The sequence below is a fragment of the Anthonomus grandis genome, chromosome 11 (assembly GCF_022605725.1).
Source record: "Anthonomus grandis grandis chromosome 11, icAntGran1.3, whole genome shotgun sequence".
Classification (NCBI taxonomy): domain Eukaryota; kingdom Metazoa; phylum Arthropoda; class Insecta; order Coleoptera; family Curculionidae; genus Anthonomus; species Anthonomus grandis.
Window position 1 is genome coordinate 9,803,059 of NC_065556.1, and position 14,280 is coordinate 9,817,338.

At 35.5% G+C, this 14,280-nt stretch overlaps 1 protein-coding gene across 4 annotated transcripts in view; it reads right to left on the reverse strand.

The window, feature by feature from the left end:
- The window catches only part of LOC126741951 (zinc finger protein 675-like), a 252,011-nt gene that overhangs the window by 37,469 nt on the left and 200,262 nt on the right, over nucleotides 1-14,280 (reverse strand). For all 4 annotated transcript variants that reach the window (XM_050448431.1, XM_050448429.1, XM_050448430.1 and 1 more), the window contains one exon: nucleotides 13,097-13,374. In XM_050448431.1, coding sequence (XP_050304388.1) covers nucleotides 13,097-13,374 — 278 coding nt within the window. The remainder of the gene's footprint in view (nucleotides 1-13,096; nucleotides 13,375-14,280) is intronic.

Sequence of the window (14,280 nt, forward strand, 5' to 3'; positions counted from 1 at the left end):
ATTTTCTAGTATTGAGGAAGCAAAAAGAAGCAAGGGAAGTAAAAGCTACAGGCGAAAATCAAGCAGTTTTAAAACGTAATTGTTTAAGTACAGATGCCAAACAAATTTATCTAAATGTTTATAACAATCTAAGGAATAGCCCTCAGTTCACAAATTATTGTAGTGCTTTGCAAAAAACAGCGTTTTTAACACGGGTTCCCTATAGTACAATATGCATGTAACAAAAAGGATTAAAGACAGAATAAAAAGGAAAGATGTAGGACAATCAAAGAGACTTGACACGGATATTGCCAAATTGCTAAGGAAAGGAGTGTATTCTAAATACAAAAACAATGAGGTTCTGACCATAGAGATGGTTAATGACACCTTATCGGCAAGGGACAAACATTTCTCAGTCTCAACCTTGTGGACATACCTGATAAAACTTGGATTTAAGCTAAAGATGGTTAACAAAAGAGGTGCTGTAATGGAATTGTCAGGTGGTGTATAGAATATTTAAAGAAAATTCAAAAATTTTGGGAGGAAGAAAGATTCATATATTATTTAGCCGAAACATGGTATGATATATTTATGATTGATGTATGATTTCCATTCTCTAAGAAAAAGTCCCTTTTTTGCCATAGTAAGAAAAACCCATTTTTATTAATTAAACTAGTTATAGTTAATAGTATTAAAGTTTTGTTTTTTTCAGCTTACTGCCCCTGTTTGTCCTTCAGCGACACAATAAAGTATATATAATTTAATACATAATTCACTGGAAGGAAAAAGGCTATTTTATATCTGAGTTGTAATTATTTAAAAAAAAATTATTGTAAATTTATGATTAATTAAATTTCAAAATTATTTCTGCTACTCATGTAAACTTTTAAAATCTGTTTTAGTATCCATATGCTGATGTGCGTATGAAGTTGGAATCCATAGCGGCAACAGAGAAACTGTTTCCTTCCTTAATGAAAGAAACTGCTAAAGAACAAAGGCAAAAAACAGAGTTTAGAAAATTGTATTAACTCTGGGCTAGATTCAAAACAGTGGTTGAATTTATAAAAGTATTTAGTATCCTCACTGCAGTTTTAGGATCCAATATACTTAAGATGTAGTGTTTTGTATAAGATTCTTAGTTTTTAGTGTAAGCATTTATTTTTTTGAATTTTCGTCTAATCTCTCCTATTATGCTGAATAACTAAATATGAGTCAAACAAATATATAAATATTACATAGAGGATGTAAAGTGTTTTTTTTATAAGAAAAACTTGTGTCTTTTACACGCATAAGATATACACAGCTAGATGATTTTTAATGTAATTTTATTGTTTATTTTAAAAAATATACTTCAACTTTTCTGACTACATAATTACTTTTTATGAAAAGATGTTGATACTTATTATAATAAAATATCATAATATGTATAAATTAAAAAAAAACAACAATAATAAAGGACATTGAATGTGGCAGCCAAAATCCCCGTTAATAATAACCACCAAATAAAAATAAATCTCAATACCTAAAAAAAGGAAATATATAAAATTTAAAGACAAACCAAAGCATTTTACCTTTTTGTGTCAAAAAGTAAATCTTTAATGTCTTAATCCACAGAATAAATGGGCCTAAGTAATTTGTACCACCTATTCCCTCATCACTTATTATAAACATCCCACTGATGGCGCTAAAAACTAAAGGTATTAAAATAAAATTTTTGGTTAAACTGATTTTACGTACTTAAATTTTATCTAAATAAAATTAAATTAAATATTATCTTGCTATCAACTATCCTGAATTTCTAGCTTTATAAAACTAAACCCAAAAATCCGGAATAATAAAATTTTAAATACAAATAAACTGTGCACTTTTCACGTTTGAGTGGATGGGACTAAGGTCAGACGTCTAACAAAATAGTACGTGGATGTCTGAAGTCAAATTTTACGAATCAAATGTGCAAATTAAAAAAAAATTTTGAAACATTTATTTATTTAATGGAATGATTAAATATCTCTTAGAATATTACTTTATGACTCTTTCTACATAAGATTTAAACGTGCATGCCATGTGACATTACAAGCAACCAAGGCACACGTACTATTCGCGCGGTACATCAAAGATTCTAATAGATCTCTAAACTGGACTTTACTTCTCTATCTGCTTGTATATGTCTGTCAGTTTGCATCTTTTAGGATGGTTTGCGGCATGTATCGGTAGTTTGGCAGTTTATTTTTAATAGACTGTTGCAGGATTAATTACGCTTTAGACGGGATCTGGAGAATCCTAACTTTTATTCATTTGGTTAAAATATTTAAAAATGACTTTATTCTAAATTTTTCTTTCAAAACTGAGACACCCACCATAATTACAATTGCCTTCGACTCTTAATGGAATTCGCCAATATTTTTCATTAAACCACTATCAATATTATCACCATTTTAATTCTTTGTTATTGTTTACAATATGCTGTGCATGGAGAAGATTTCACGGCAATTGAATTGGTCAACCGGTTTACTAAAGCGGACGCCAGTGGCGCCGCGTGTCGGATTATTACGATTTGGCCCGTAATTGTACTTTCCACTAGGCACTCTATGGTTTGCTTATTAGTGACCTATGTATGGGTTTTGGTTGGGCCCATAGCGGCTAAACCCATAAAGTAACGAGTGAAGTTCCTCAATCTCCGGTCTTGCGCCCAGACGTCTTTTGGACTACTACTTAAGCAGTTCCGCGACGCATCTGGGGGTCTTTCCAGCTCCTGCGTCCGTCAAGAGTGAACCGTGCTGCCCGCTGTGACGGAGAGAGGTTTGAAATAAATCTATTATCATCTCTCTCCGCCAGCACCTTTTTTGTTAAAATAACATCTAAAACTAAAATGCATTAGTGTTTCTTCAGTTTCAACGAAATATTTTTGAAGCAGGATGGGTTTTAGTAGTTTGATGCCTCTCGAAACTTCGTAAGTAGTTTTCACCGTTGGTGACATTTTATTTGGTGTTCCGTGTTTCCATTGAGAAATCTCTCTTAGGGCTCCTTAAATATGACAGTGTAAACCGCCAGCCGTGACCCAGCAGTGATGAGGATTTCGCCCTGAAGCCTGAAAAATAATTTCGCCGCCCTTAGCCCCGTCAACACACATCATGCCGTAAGCCCTATGTGGTGAAAAATTGCCCATCGCGGGCTCTCGCCCCCGAAAGAAGAACACCATGGAACTTGACCCGTAAGCACATTCTTTTAATCTTAACCATATTCTTCTTTTGATTTTTTTTTGGTATTATTTAACATGAATTTATTATCACTTTCTCATTTTAATATTTAAAACTTAAGTAACTATATTTATGGTATAATTATCTAAATTAAAACAATTCAATGTTACGCCTTATTATGTAATGCTTCCGAAGTGATCACTGACGAATTCAGGTATCTACCTTTGGGTTATAAACTTGTATATATATATATATATCTTTTATTTATTTTTGTTTACCTTTTTGAGACCATCTTGTATATTTACTTATATTTACTTACCATGTAGATTTAACTCCTTGTTTCTGGTAAATTAAGCTATTGAGTATGAAGACTTTAATAAACACCCTATTTAAATTAAATTAAGGTGTTTTACTACTGAGTGAGTGAGTGTGACTGAGGCAACTGACCATACAGAGAACCCACGAAGCCGGCCTGATAGGTTCTTTTTTTTTTGTTCCATCTTTTAAATTTAACAGGGTTTCTGGAACCTATCAGATCTAGGGAGATGTTCTTGTTGTTTAGAACTCTTAAACCAAGACTGTCGAACAAACTCAACTCCCTAGAAATAGCCCCTGTAAACCGGATAGTCTTGCCGGGATAATATTTTTAACATAACAAGATGGCGCCCAAATTTTAAAAAGTTTTCTGGTCAAAAGTTGTCATTGGTCATCCTCACTTATCTTGGGGTAAGACACTTTTAATAAAACAAAAATTTAAATTTATTTCAGCAATTTTAATATATATATATAGATATAATTTTTTTGTACATTGGGTATTGCTGCATCTTCTCTAGGGTTGTTTTAAAATTCTCATACCTGGGTATATGATGATAATTGGGGGGGTGAAGTTTCATGGAATTGTGATAAATTCTTTTGGGTGTGATGATTTTTTAAAGGTTAAGATAACTAAGTTTCTGATACTTTTTTTTATTTTCTAATGTATTGTAAATTTTGAATTTGGCGGTGGCTAATGTTCATGGCAAGTTATGTAACAGTATTTTATTTTAAATATCGACATTTCAGTGCATAACATACAGATGGTGTAATGCAACATTTCATTTTTTTTTGTTAAATATTCACATATTTTATAATTCATTTTTCTAAATTTATGACTGACATATTTTTTTTTCTCCATTCTTTATCTCCGGCTGATGGCATGAATTGTCTTAACTTTCAGGGGGGTGATTTAGTAGATAGTGATGGTGATATTGTGATTATTGTGACTTGGGTATATGAGCATGGACAGTATAGAGATAAAATATGTAGGGACTATAACATTGAATAGCATTCCTTACTATATATAGCTTTCCTGTTATTGACAATAATTAGTTTTTTTTTTTTTTTTTTTTTTTTTTGGTATCTTACAAGAAATAATTCTGAGAATTTTTCTATAAACCTTGATAATTTAATTTTAGGCAGGAATATGACTTATTAGTGGTTTTCATATACAAGTACATACTTATTAATAAGGGTTGTTTTAAATAATTTTTTTTAAATAGGATTTTGTTTTACTGATAGGAAGGTCAGGGTCAACTTTTATTGTTTAATCAATTTAATAAATCTTCATTGAATTTTGTTGGTATACAGGGTGGACTTTAATCCTGAAATTTTTTTTTTTAAATTAATTTAATTTTATTATAGAATTATACAGGGTGGTGTACACAAGTAGTATAAAAGATACTTGAAGTAAATTTTTTTTTTCTTATTTTGGTACTACAGGGTGAAACAATTTTCTTTTCCTTTTGCTTTCCATGTACTTTTTTTTTAATTTTATATACTAGATGCTTAAAAAAGGAAAAAAAAAAAAAAAAAAAAAAAAACCGCTCTACAAAGTGGGCGTTTGGCGGAAGTTGGATGACTCAGTGGCGCGAAACATTGGAGTTGTCCAACTCAGTCAATGGGTAGACTAACTTTGTACAGTTAGCTGGTGGTGGTAAAATTCCACTTAGTGCTCTTTTACCAGTATGGGGTGTCTTCCATTAGAACATACCCATACTAAGGCTCAACAAAAATATTTTTAAAAAAATTTATGGAAATTAAGGAAGGAAGGGGAGATTGGATTTTCATTTTTTTTATATAGTACTTTTCTTTTGAAAGTTTTTTTTTTTTTTGATTTAATTTCCTTTTGGTAGATTTAATATATTATGGGGTGTTTGAAAGTTTGAAGATTACTTATCTACTTACATTTCATTTTCTAATTAGGATTATAACTTGTTAAGATTTTCTTTTAATGTAACGTTTCAGCTAGACAGGGCTAATTAAATAAATTACTTATAGTAAATCTTTGAGGCGAATTGAATTTTTTTGGGCGAAATTCTTTTGCTGGGCTAGGGGAAAATCGGCACTGCTGGGTCATGCTTACTGTAATACTGTGAAAATATAAATTGTTTTCGAATTGTTTTTCTGAATTTGGAGATTTTTTAAGAGTGATTTAGGTATAAAGATATTTAGAGCTTATAGAAATGAAATTTAGATAGGTATTTTATATTAGATATTGTTATTATAGATATATTATTAGGTATAATTATTCTAGGTTGGGGGGGAATCTTACTGAGGTGTTTTACTAACAGTGATTAGTGTTGCAACTCAGTAAAGCGTTTATACTGTCATTGGGATTTTAACGTAGGTTAGGGGCAGTACAGACCCGGGACTTCAGATTTTTTTTTTTTTAATTTTTTTTGGAACGGGGTGGGTTGCACTGTGTGCACCGTACCTTGTTAGCGGCTTAGTTGCTCGAGTTACATCACAATACACAATACATACAGGGGACTATAATTAAAAAAAAAAAAAAGGGAAAGAAAAGAAAAAAATTTATTATTTTTTTAAATTTTTTTTGTTTGTGTTATTGGCGGAGATATTTTTGGGGAAAATGGATATAAATAAATTGGAGCTGGACGAGCTTGAGTATGAGCTATCATCTCGAGGTGCTATCACGGCTGGTACTCTTATTGAAAAGCGTCAACGTTTACGGTTATATTTGAAATTAGAGAAACTTAATAGCTTGCCGATGTTTGAGGTAATAGAATTGGACCCTGATAACGAAGTTGATATTTGTACAGGAAAGTGTAATTTATTGGAAAGTGCTATCTCAGGTCTTAGTGAATTGAATATTAATAAAGAGTATAGTAGGTTGCGGTCTAAGGCCTTACATATCCAGGGTCGTTTCAAGAAGTTATTAGAAGTTCATCCTGATTTTTCTGAAGAAGTAATGAGTTTGTCTACTCAGCTAAATTCTATTATTGATAGGTTAGAAATGGCTAAGAGAACCTTGACAATGAGTGTAGAGGAAATTTTGCAGGTGCCGGTTACTATTGAGGCTTCCCCTGGAGAGGACTCCCTTCTGGATCATCCTCTTCCTGTTTCTCAAGCTCAGACAGAAGTCTCACAGCATCTTTCACCCAATGTGATTCCTTCGACGGTATCTGTAAATCCAGGTCCCTCTTGTTCGTTTCGGCCTGCTTCAATTCCGTTTACTCGAACAGCACCAACTTTTTGTGACCACACTTCGACACATTTAGTTCAGTCACTTCACACCATTCCTTCTACGAACGTTATTTCACAGGATCCAGTTAACCCAATAACGTGTTCTTATTATTCCCCATCGAGGAACTATTCCTTTCCTCCACAATCTAATTCCACCTTGAAGCGGAATGTACCCGTGTTTACTTCTGCTAATGCTAATGATGTCACGATTCCGTTAGGTTCCGATGATCTGGCTAAGAGCTTTTCAACAATTTCAAAATGGCAGTTACATTTTGATGGTTCTGGTAGTGTTACCAATTTTATTGAGCGTGTAGAGGAGTTGGGTTTTGCTTGTGGAATATCTTGGAATCAGCTGCTGCATTGTGCAGTAATTTTATTTTCAGACACAGCCTTGTCTTGGTATAGATCTATACGCAGTGATATCAGGTCATGGGAAGAATTGAAATGTAAACTTAGGTCTGCCTATTTATCGTCAGAATATGAGGAGGATATTTGGTGTGATATAAGGAATAGGACACAAGGTCCAGTGGAGAAGTCGGTAATCTTTATTGCACAAATGCGAAACTTGTTTCGAAAGTTACGTGAACCTCCATCCGAGGAAATGCAACTTCGCATTATACGCCGAAATTTGCTCCCCTCATTGCAAAATCAACTTGCACTTCACAATTTCACCAACATCACAGAGCTGGAACTTGCAGCACAAGAGATTGAGAACATCCAATTGCGAACTCAACGCATGCAACCTCCTCCAGTAAACCCTAATAATGTCGCCGAGCCTGAGTTGATGTATCAGCGACCAAGAAACCCTCGTGTACATACAATGAATTCTTCACCGCACCTTCAGAATTCTCGTGGTCCGGTGGTTTGTTGGAATTGTCGTAGTACTGGCCATTTGAGTAGTACTTGTCCACAACCCTTTCGTCGACACTGTTTCCGTTGCGGTCGGGAAAATGTGACTACCCGTTCATGTCCAAATTGTAGTAGGTCGGGAAACCCAAGGGCGAACTGTTAGTTAGTCGAGAGATCAGTTCGATTCCTAAGGTCTCGACTAGTAACCCCAGCTACCCTATTCTAGATTACGCCTTCGCACAGTGCAAGGGTGATGATCGTCCTCATCTCGAAGTCTCGATATTTGGTATGAAATTTATTGGCTTATTGGATTCTGGAGCAAATGTTACTGCTATTGGTTTAAGCATATGGAATATATTACAACGTTCAGACATACAATTGTTATCATCACCTTTTTCTCAGTGCAATTTTGGAAATCATAGTTCTAGTAAAGTGATTGGCGCAATTAACTTACCTATTGTTTTGTATGATAAGGTAGCGGTTTGCAGTGTTTTGGTAGTGGAGAAATTGAGTTGTCCATTGATATTGGGTACCGATTTTTGGAAAACTGTTGGTGTCGTTCCTGATTTGCAAAATGGTTGTTGGTATTTTGGTGTGCCGTCTCAGGACATCTGTATCACTGAAGCCATTATTCCTCAGGAAACTTTAACCCCAGAACAGCGATCCGCCTTGGATAAATTGACTTCAAAATACTTTTCTTTAATGGGTGGTAAGCTTGGTCGAACAGATTTAGTGAAGCATCAGATTAATACTGGTAATGCCCAACCCATTCGTTTGCGCCCTTATAGATACTCACCCGCCACTCTAAAGATTATCGATGAGGAGGTTGATAACATGCTGCAACTCGATATTATCGAGCCATCACAATCTGCCTGGTCTTTCCCTGCCTTAGTAGTACCGAAAGGTAATGGTAAATGGAGATTTTGCGTGGACTATCGAAAACTAAATTCTGTTACGGCTAAGGATGCTTATCCGATCCCTTTTATTGATAGTATTTTGGACAAATTAAGAAATGCAAAGTATCTTACTTCGTTAGATGTTAACTCTGCATATTGGCAAATCGAGGTTGATGAACATTCACGTGATAAAACTAGTTTTTCTGTCCCTGGTCGGGGACTTTATCGATTTAAGAGAATGCCATTTGGGTTGACGAATGCCCCTGCAACTTGGCAGCGATTGGTAGATACCTTATTGGGAGCTGATTTGGAGCCACATGTCTTTGTTTATTTAGATGACGTAATCTGTATTTCTGAGACTTTTCAGCAACATTTAGAGGTTTTGGAAGAGATTTTCCAGAGATTTCATAGAGCCGGTATAACACTCTCTCAGGATAAGTGTAAATTCTGTCGATCCGAACTTAAGTATTTAGGATATGTTGTCGATAAAGATGGACTTCATGTCGACCCGGATAAGGTGACAGCCGTATTGAACATTCCGACTCCAAAGAACACCACAGAAGTCCGACGTGTCATCGGTATGGCGTCCTGGTACAGGCGTTTTATTCCTCAGTTCTCAACCGTTATTTCTCCCCTTACCGCTCTTCTTTGTAAACACAAAAAGTGGAACTGGACCCCAGAATGTCAAAATTCGTTTCAGAACATCAAAAATTCGTTAGTTTCCGCTCCTGTACTTACTTGTCCTGATTTCTCGAAACCCTTTTTGGTTCAGACTGATGCCTCAGCGTATGGGATCGGTGCTGTATTATCTCAAGAGTTTGATGACGGTGAACATGTTATCTGTTACATATCTCGATCTCTGTCTAAAGCAGAGAGGAATTTTTCCACCACAGAGAGAGAACTGTTGGCCATTATTTATGCTTGCGAGAAATTACGACCCTACTTAGAGGGATACTCCTTTAAAGTGATAACAGATCATCATAGTCTGAAATGGATTCATAGTCTGAAGGAACCAACAGGACGGCTTGCCAGATGGGTTTTGCGGTTGCAACAATTCGATTTTGAGGTTATTCATAGAAAGGGCCAAGATCATGTTGTGCCGGATGTTCTCAGTAGAGCTGTGCCAGAGATTGCTAAATTGAGTGTATACCAGGAACCAGAAGTTGCAGATAAGTGGTATCGAAGAGTTTTCAATCAGGTCGTAGAGAATCCTATTAATTATCCCCAATGGCGAATTGAAGGAAATTTACTTTACAAGTATGTGAAATGTTCTTACCCGTCTCTTCGAGATGATGAAGATTTCTGGAAGGAAGTAGTACCCAAGGATCGAAGACGTATGATTTTGGAAGAAAATCATGATCATCCTTTGGCTGGTCATGGTGGTGTCATGAAGACATACGAACGATTGAAGCGTCGTTATTATTGGCCAAAAATGAGAGCTGATGTCCTCCGATATGTTAGGCATTGCGCCAAATGTATTTCGCAAAAGCCCCTCCGGGAGCGACACGGATTAATGGGACAACAAACTCAAGTTTTGAAGCCATGGAACACGATTAGCGTCGATCTTTTTGGGCCCTTGCCTCGTTCTACTCAGGGTTACAAATACGTATTGGTCGTCTTGGATACCTTCACTAAATTTCCTTTGTTCTTCCCTCTTTGCTCAGCTAAGGCCCCTATGATTTGTCGTCTTATAGAGGAACAAGTTTTTCTCATTTTTGGTGTTCCCCAATTTCTTATTTGCGATAATGGTGCTCAATTTCGAGGTGAACTTTTTTCCAAACTGTGTGAGCAGTATAAGGTCAATATCCGATATACTCCGGCTTATCATCCCCAGGCCAACCCCGTGGAGCGTGTGAATCAAGTCCTTAAAACCATGTTAAGTTGTTATATTGAGGATAATCATAAGAATTGGGATCGACTTCTACCTAAGGTTGGTTCTGCCATAAGATCTTCGGTGCATGAAGCCACCGGGCTCACTCCCTATTTTATGAATTTTTCCAGAGAATATATGCCCTCGGGCGACCAACACAATAATAGGGATGTTCCCAGTATCACGGTTGGCGACTTTATGGCACGTTCACGTGAATTAAGTAAAGTATATAGGGACGTTGAGGAAAGACTGAAAGCGGCGCATCAAAGATCAAAGAATCGTTATAATCTTCGACGAAGACCAATTAGTTTTGAGATCGGTGAGCGAGTTTATCGCAAAAATTACGATCTTTCTGATGCTAGTAAAAACTTTACCGCCAAACTCGCACCAAAATTTTTGGGCCCCTTTACAATAAAGAAGAAGTTATCTCCGGTAGTCTATGAACTGATTGACGAAAAGCGCAAGTTTAAGGGTGCTCGGCATGTTAAAGATTTGAAAAAGATCCCAAAAGAAGAGCTACTCGTTGATTCCGATTCCGATTAGACTTTATCGATTTTGCTTACTGGTCGGGACGTATGTTTTTTTTTTTTGTGTTTTACTTATTAGTTCTTTTGATTTTTCAATTCAAATATAATTTCTTTTTCTCCAGTTTCTTTCCTCAAAGCTGTGCGGACTGGGTATTTTGATGTTTTTGCGGTTATTGGATAGTAGCTACCTTGTTTGTTTTTCTCTTTCTAGTGAAGTTTCTTGTGGTGAAGGCCTACCACTTGAAGCATTTTAGATTTCCGATTAGGAATTCTATCAGAAATTACTAGAAATTTTGTGTTATTTGGTATTTCGTTGGTTATTATAGTATTATTATTTCATGAGTCAATCAATTTGAAGTTTTAATTTTTCTGACTTATTTTAATGCTTGAATAGCATTTTCAAATAATTAGATTGTTCGCACATTCTTTACTTCCCTTCCCAGTTGGATGCTTACTTCTCTTCGCATGAGAATTACTTTTCTGGTAATTCTCTTGGGGAAAGAGGGGGAGTTGTTGCAGGATTAATTACGCTTTAGACGGGATCTGGAGAATCCTAACTTTTATTCATTTGGTTAAAATATTTAAAAATGACTTTATTCTAAATTTTTCTTTCAAAACTGAGACACCCACCATAATTACAATTGCCTTCGACTCTTAATGGAATTCGCCAATATTTTTCATTAAACCACTATCAATATTATCACCATTTTAATTCTTTGTTATTGTTTACAATATGCTGTGCATGGAGAAGATTTCACGGCAATTGAATTGGTCAACCGGTTTACTAAAGCGGACGCCAGTGGCGCCGCGTGTCGGATTATTACGATTTGGCCCGTAATTGTACTTTCCACTAGGCACTCTATGGTTTGCTTATTAGTGACCTATGTATGGGTTTTGGTTGGGCCCATAGCGGCTAAACCCATAAAGTAACGAGTGAAGTTCCTCAATCTCCGGTCTTGCGCCCAGACGTCTTTTGGACTACTACTTAAGCAGTTCCGCGACGCATCTGGGGGTCTTTCCAGCTCCTGCGTCCGTCAAGAGTGAACCGTGCTGCCCGCTGTGACGGAGAGAGGTTTGAAATAAATCTATTATCATCTCTCTCCGCCAGCACCTTTTTTGTTAAAATAACATCTAAAACTAAAATGCATTAGTGTTTCTTCAGTTTCAACGAAATATTTTTGAAGCAGGATGGGTTTTAGTAGTTTGATGCCTCTCGAAACTTCGTAAGTAGTTTTCACCGTTGGTGACATTTTATTTGGTGTTCCGTGTTTCCATTGAGAAATCTCTCTTAGGGCTCCTTAAATATGACAGTGTAAACCGCCAGCCGTGACCCAGCAGTGATGAGGATTTCGCCCTGAAGCCTGAAAAATAATTTCGCCGCCCTTAGCCCCGTCAACACACATCATGCCGTAAGCCCTATGTGGTGAAAAATTGCCCATCGCGGGCTCTCGCCCCCGAAAGAAGAACACCATGGAACTTGACCCGTAAGCACATTCTTTTAATCTTAACCATATTCTTCTTTTGATTTTTTTTTGGTATTATTTAACATGAATTTATTATCAGTTTCTCATTTTAATATTTAAAACTTAAGTAACTATATTTATGGTATAATTATCTAAATTAAAACAATTCAATGTTACGCCTTATTATGTAATGCTTCCGAAGTGATCACTGACGAATTCAGGTATCTACCTTTGGGTTATAAACTTGTATATATATATATATATCTTTTATTTATTTTTGTTTACCTTTTTGAGACCATCTTGTATATTTACTTATATTTACTTACCATGTAGATTTAACTCCTTGTTTCTGGTAAATTAAGCTATTGAGTATGAAGACTTTAATAAACACCCTATTTAAATTAAATTAAGGTGTTTTACTACTGAGTGAGTGAGTGTGACTGAGGCAACTGACCATACAGAGAACCCACGAAGCCGGCCTGATAGGTTCTTTTTTTTTTGTTCCATCTTTTAAATTTAACAGGGTTTCTGGAACCTATCAGATCTAGGGAGATGTTCTTGTTGTTTAGAACTCTTAAACCAAGACTGTCGAACAAACTCAACTCCCTAGAAATAGCCCCTGTAAACCGGATAGTCTTGCCGGGATAATATTTTTAACATAACAAGACAAAAGACCTAATTTGCAGCTTCACAGTTGTTGTGCCTTGTAGTGTATTCGCGTGGTGCCATTTGATCCATTATTATTATTATCATTGTTCTTATATGATTATTATTATTGTTATGATTAACTTACCGGTGTATTGTGATGAAATCTAGGATCCAACATCATAGCAGCCGCTACAGCAGCTGCGGTAGATGTAGCCGTCGAATGATTAGATCGCGCCAACATCACATGGTTATTATTATGTGTCGCGCTAGCAACGGCAGCTGATCTTTGGTTATGGCTTACCACAGCTGCGGCAGCCGATGTAGCAAGTAGCTGGTTGTGAATGTTATGGGCGTGTGTATGGGCATGATGAAATTCTGCGGCATGTTCTGTAAAGTGATGCTGATATGCCACACCATTGAGGCCTAAAAAATATTAAACAAAAACGAAAAAAAAATTGATTGCAACAAAATTGTATTTTTTGGAAGTTTGCAATCTTAATACAATATATATTTTGTTTCAACCAGCCCCGACAGCACGGTGGGTTAGCTTCCAACCGTACAGGATTCGAGTACCAGCTTCGAAATGGTCATTTGCTCGTGTCTTAATTTTTTCTTGTGGATTTTTGTTTTATACTAAGTCTTTAAGTTTTATTATCAGCTGTATGTACCAGGCAAAGCTAGCCAAAAGCCGAGAAAAACCAAAAAAATTAAATTACCGGTCATTAAAAAAATCTTTTAAAGAAATAGAATATTTTACAATCATTCAGTAAATATAATAAAGGACTAATATGAAGGTGTTCAGCATCTGCGCATTATAATTTAGAATAACACTAAAAATATTTTTTTGCAGGTCAAGATTTAAAATCTTTCTTCTCGTTTTAAGATTTTTATTTTATATTTGAGATTGTTTATAAAGTGAATTAAAATGTTCAAATAAAAATATTAATTTTTTTTCTTCCTTTGAATATAATTTTTTTTTTTTTTACTATTATTTATTGAAAATATCAATTGACGTATAGAAAGCGTGACAAATATTCAGTATAGTATTCAGATAATTCAAACTAATGTCCCCATTGGATATGGCATGTAAGGGCCATCGGTAACCGGTCATTAAATCGAACTGACTAAATCGAAAAATCTTTTGTGATTACAAGTACCTAATATTTAATTTGTAAGAATAAAAAATAATAATGCAGCGAATGACATGAATTTTTAACTGGGATGTTCTAGGTCCTAGTAAAACAAGACTAAAGAGCGAATTAACTACCACCCCAAATCTAGACATTTTCTTATATATTAGAATAACTCAGAAACTATCAGGTGTTATTA